We start from the raw sequence: 6111 nt of genomic DNA on the forward strand, positions 1-6111 counted from the left end.
TCCAGACTTCCTGTATTGGGGTAAAGCTCCTGAACACCATCACTGTGCAGCTCTGTGCTGTCTGCACCAGGATATATCCTGTTCCTGCCTTCTTGTTGTTTTTCTATTACGGTCTCTCTTTTTTACACTCAATGTTTGAAGAGTTTAAGACTATGTTTAAAATATTTTTCTTTCATTCATTTATTATTCATCTTTTCACTTTGATCTCATTATCACACTAACATTAGGAATCATCCACTACTTTAACTATTTCATCTTTTCTTTCAAATCTTCAATTTACCGAGCAGAAACTGTTGACTGTGTGTAACCACAACAGGATTTGAACAAACAACTTCAAATAATAATTTAATGAAAACTTGTCCAACTCAAAAAAAAAAAGAAAAGAAATCCGTTTCAATGCACATTCTTAACAGAAACATTAAGCTTTAATGACTCATGTCTCAATATACAAAAGACCAAATTCATGGTTCAGTCCTCCCAACAGACACAGACACAGTGCACAGGATGTGGTCTCCCTCAGTCTTCTCTTTCCAGAGCAAAGGTTCTCAAATGTTTTGTGTCAGGTCCCCGTTACAGAGGTGAACATTATCCTGTATAATCAATTGGTTTGGTCTTAATAATATGTAGTAACTCAAATATTGAACTAATTTCAACAGGACGCAAGCTGACCCATCACCCACATTGCAAAATGAAAGAAGACACAGAACTAAAATAAAACCAATGAAAAGAGTAAATACATACGTCTGCTGTATCTTCTTCTTTCACTCAATACCTGTCTGTTTCATCAGTACCTGCAGTACACTGGCACAAGTGTAGTTTCACTATATATGCAGGCACAGCTGCCACACCTGGTTTCCTGGAGTCAGTTTGTTCCTCTTTCTGTGTTCACTTCAGCTTTAGTTCATTTCTCTTTTTGGTTTTGTTTTCAGTACGTTTGTAGAAACACAGAGTTATTCATTTGGGGCAGTTTTATGAGTGATGTTTGAAGGCAGCAGTAAAAATACTTCTCATTACATGTTTAAGGCACCTTTGCATCAGTGGAGATTGGTCAAGCATTTGTGACACATAGAGGTCAAACTTATATCAAAAGTGCTTCTGTGTGTATTTTGATCTGAAAGCAGAAAATGTGATACTCTGCAACACTGTAGCTAAGATTTCAATTTTTATTTCAGCTACTAGTTTCAGGTCTAAAGCATAACATTATCATTTGGTGAAGAAGCACAGTAGAGACAGGCATTTCATAAAGGTGGTATGTTCAGTGTGTGCTATATGCTGTGTATGCTTTAGTTCAATATACACAAAATACAAGCAAAAAACCACAAAAAAACATTTTCACATATTTTTTCACTCATGGCTAATGGACGTCTCTTGATTCCAAAATGTAGGTATTAGTCTTGAAAGTGTGATGTAGGACAACATATGGGGTTGTTTTTTTTTAAAGCAGGACAGTCTGCCTTTAACACTTCATTTTTTAAGTGCAATTAAAAGTTCCTTCAAAAAGCTTGATACACTTTATAAAAAGTCACATAATAGAAAGTGACAGTTACAGAAAATAAAAACTGTGCAGCTTCATCCAGGCTCTAATTCTGTTTACCTGTTTAATTCCTTTCAGAGGCTACATTATATATTACCAGTTAAAGCTTCATTAAAATTTACAACCTTTTCCCAGAACGACAACTTTGTAGTACAAAACAAATAAAACACAACAAATATCACGCAGCAATCTCACTTATAGATTAAGCCCTTTTTTAGTTTTAGAAAAAAATTTTCCCTGCATACAATCATTTGTTATTGATGTCAAAATTGATAAAACAGAAAGTGGAACAGAAAGTTTTAATTAAAAACAATGCAAAAGGGAAGTGAAATGTGAAGGGAAGCATAGAGTCCTGCGATATTAAAAAAGATGTTTATTTGCCAATCATTCAACATCACCACTTGTGTATAACTCTGCTGATTTTATTCCCTTTGTGTCCAGGCTGAGATTCCAGGTGTCTCCCTCAGATCATTTTCTCCAAATCAGAAGCTTCTGGAGACGCTCTGCCTGCCAGACACAGCTCAGGGCAATGAAACGTGTCAATACTCCACAATATACAGGCCTGTGTCATTTAGTCTTTATTTAAATGTATAAATGATCAGGTGTGATCAAAGTTTTCACATGAAACATGACATTAAATGTCAAACATTAAGTATTTAATTTTTGTTACATTTTAAAAGTTCAAACCTCAAAGACATTAAGTTTACAGTCATATATGATCAAGAAAATCAACAATCTTCACATTTCAGAAACTGGAACCAGCTTTAAATGTGACTAAAATCATTATAAAACAATCAATTCTCTGATCATTGACTAACTGATGAATCACTGCAGCTCCAATATATTGTTGCATTTGACAACCCACTACAGCAACTACAGAATAAAACCACTAACCAGACTGATGACAGATTTCAAACATGCTGAATATGAAGAGTAGTATCATTTAAACTCACATGATTATCAGCCATACGAACAAATTCAGATTTATATTGATGTAAGGTATATAAATGTAAGTACAGTTTGAATCAGTGCAATATTATTTTCACACATCAATGGACCACTGAACTTCTCAGCTTCTAAAATGTAAAGCCTCATTTAGAAACTACACAAGTACATATAATGGTCAGGGATCGACATGAACCTGTCTTCTCTATTTGACTTTAATCAACTCTGCAGTGTCCCCATAATTAAAAAGATAAAGTCCAGCATAGAGCGGCTGAGTGAATGTGGTCTGGACTCTGTGGAGGAGAGTTATGGTTTCAGAGACGCTGTAGAAAGACAGAATACCTGCTCTGTGATCCAGGTACACTCCTACTCTGGAGGACCGAGGACCTGAGAGGTCAGTTTGGAAATTGTTGTGCAGAAATATATATCTGTTTTTGTCACAATATAATGCCCAAGAATTGTCATTGTACCCAAATGCACAGTATCCAAATCGACATTCACCGCCCGTCGCTGCTCTGCTGATATTCTTGTATGCGACTGCTACCCGAACTTCTCTCCCTCTCCACTCCACCTCCCAGTAACAACGTTCAGTCAGACTCTCTCTACTCAGGACCTGACACCATCCAGTGAATCTGTCTGGATGATCAGAATAAGACTGTTGTTGGAACATAAATGTTACTTTTCTGTTCCCCTCAGATAATAACAGATATTTGTTTGCTGTGTTTGGATCCAGTGTGATTTCACGTGAATATTTTAAGAATCCAGCTCTGGTCTTTGGCTCTGGTGGTGACAGTAAAACATCCACTTCAGTGACTGTCAGTGAGATGTTTGTCCATTCCTCTCTCAGAATGTCCTGTAGTTTATCTCTGGTCTCTGACACAGCTGCTGTCACATCCTCAAAGTACCTCAGAGGACGAATATTGATGCTGGATGAGTGTGTAGACTCACTGAGTGCTGACAGTGAGGGGTAGTTGTGTAGAAACTGGTTGTGATCCTCTGTGTGTGAGAGCTGCTCCAGCTCGCCGTCTTTCCTCTTCAGCTCAGCGATCTCCTGCTCCAGCTTCTCCTGAAGCTCTTTGACTCGACTCACTTCAGTTTCCTGCTGGGATCTGACCTGCTGCTTCACATCAGAGCTTCTTTTCTGGATGAGACGGATCAGCTCAGTGAACATCTTCTCACTGTCCTCCACTGCTTTATCAGCAGAGCCATTGATGGCCTCCACCTCCTGTTGAAGCAGCTTCACATCTTTCTCTCGCTCCTGGATTCTCTGCTGGATGTTTAGTCGTCTCACCTCGAGCTCCTTCTGCTTCTCAGTCCTTTCTGCTGCAGCTGGGACTGTTTCATGGCCTTTATGTTCATCCATTGTGCAGAGATAACAGATACTCTGCTGATCAGTACGACAGAAAATCTTCATCACCTCATCATGACGAGAGCAGATGTTCTCCTGGAGCTTCTTGGAGGGGGCCACCAGCTTGTGTTTCTTTAATGGAGCTGCATCATAGTGAGGTTGGAGGTGTTTCTCACAGTAAGAGGCTGGACAAGATAAACAGGACTTGATGGCTTTCAGCTTCCTCCCAGTGCAGCCATCACAGGCCACATCTTCAGGTCCAGCATAGCAGTGATCAGCTGGAGCAGCTTGGAGTCCAGTCTTCTTCAGCTGCTCCACTAAATCTGCTAACATGATGTTTTTCTCCAGGACCTCGAGCTCCTTCTGCTTCTCAGTCCTTTCTGCAGTGAATGGAGCCTTTCAGCTCTTACACGTCACCACATGTTGGTTACACCCATCTTCAAAGTGCAGATTTGAAGGGGAGGGAACGAGGAAACAGGTGGACAGAGAGGAGGTGCTGTGTTTAAGAGCAGGAAGAAGAGGGAGGGTTATCAGGCTGTGCTTCACTCCAGGAAGAGGAGCAGTTTGAGAGCGATACTGTGTGTTTAACCCTTTTTATTTACTGCTCACATCAACTTTTAAGCTTGTTAACACTTTCTTCTATATAAATAAACTTCAGTTTAGAAATGTCAGAGTTCTCACTGAAGTTAACAAACAGTCCTTCAGTTTTAGTCAATGCTGGAGGATAATGATCCTAAACATACAGATAAGGCAGCCACTGACATGATGCTTATGTTGCATTTAAGTTTATGTTCATTTCAGTTGTTTATGTCCCTCAAACACCATCAAAGGTGAGAGGGTGCAGCAGGTGTAGTAGTTGGTATATGAGACAGTAAACAAATTAAAGAGTTTTCAAACACATTCATCTCTACAAAAATGTGATAAATGTTTGACAGGAATAAAAAGAAACTCTAATACTTCTTTAAAAGTATTTTTCTGTTATTACTGTCGAGTTGATCACACAAAATCGTCTTGAGCAGGGACGTGGCTAAATACAGTTATTTGAGAACCAGTCAATATTAAGGTCTCCAATGACTGACTGCAGCTATGTACATGTGACCTGGATATTAGAACTTGGTGGTTTGTAACAGCAGCCCACTAGTTTAGGTTTCACAGGAGGAAGCTGGACCTGTAACCACAGAACTTCCAGCTGGATCAACAGTCACAGCAAGAATCAGCATCTGCACATTTATCATCAAGAGCAGCAGGGGGCGCTGTTACAGACAGAGGCAGGTTCTCTCCCAAATTTGTCCAGAACAAGAGCTGAGCAGCTTTTTCTGTGAGTCAAAGTATTTCTAACAAATTACAGCAGATCACAGAGCCTGTGTCAGCTCAGCTATCAGAATCAAACAGTGAAGCTGACCTGTGTAAGTCAGCAGGTCAGACAGTATGTTAATGAGGGGAAATCTAATGAACTTTTCATAAACCACATTTAATACTAATCTATGATACGTCCATAAGTCTGCACAGTCTGAAACCTCCTCACATTTCAGCCCTCATTTCTCATCATATTGTAATCTACAGTTATTTATGGTTCAATGAGTTTTGCTTGGAGTTTGCAGCTTCTGAGAGCGTTATTTACATCACTGAAGTATTTATGATTCCCCTGGTATAAAAAAGCTTCACAGTAAAATCTCATCTTTGTAACATTCACACTGAAACATGTTTACTATACTGCATGATAAACACAGCTGAACACGACGTCCCCAGAAACACGTTTTATTATCAGAAACAGACAAAAAGAATCAGCTTTCCTGACCTACAGTTTGATGCTTCAAAAGCACGAAGGACAAAAAATGTAAAGAATTTAAATGTAAGAAATCTGTCCTCTCTTCATCCTCCCCACCACCCTCAGGGTGACCTTCATTTTCTTTGCTCTCTTTACCTTCATCATCCTCTTCATCGTCTTCCTGCTCACTGTCTGCTGCACACACACACACACACACACACACACACACACACACACACACACACACCTCTACATCAATGAAGATATGAGCCTCTTAACCTGCTCACAGCCTCATACTGTTTTTAACATCAGAGGTCACCAAGGATCGCCATAACAACTGTAACTAATACCAGAATAGGTCAAAGGTCAAAGTGCTTAAAGTGGTTACATGTATGAAATACTCAACAGTGTGTCAGAGAGAAGAGAGCAGCTATCAGTCTGAGTCACACACTGAGCAGTTTGGCAGCATTCATGGTTTTATTGACACAGTTATGATCAGTTTGAACTGTTGCAGCA

General features: G+C 39.5%; 1 protein-coding gene across 1 annotated transcript; it reads right to left on the bottom strand.

Moving 5' to 3' along the window:
- Window positions 1–2662: 2662 nt before the first annotated feature.
- LOC134623328 (tripartite motif-containing protein 16-like) lies at window positions 2663–4164 on the bottom strand. The gene has a single exon (XM_063468477.2). The coding sequence runs from the start codon at window positions 4158–4160 to the stop codon at window positions 2685–2687; it is 1476 nt and encodes a 491-aa protein (XP_063324547.2). The 5' UTR covers window positions 4161–4164; the 3' UTR covers window positions 2663–2684.
- Window positions 4165–6111: the final 1947 nt, after the last annotated feature.

This window comes from Pelmatolapia mariae, linkage group LG3_W (genome assembly GCF_036321145.2).
Source record: "Pelmatolapia mariae isolate MD_Pm_ZW linkage group LG3_W, Pm_UMD_F_2, whole genome shotgun sequence".
Taxonomy (NCBI): Eukaryota; Metazoa; Chordata; class Actinopteri; order Cichliformes; family Cichlidae; genus Pelmatolapia; species Pelmatolapia mariae.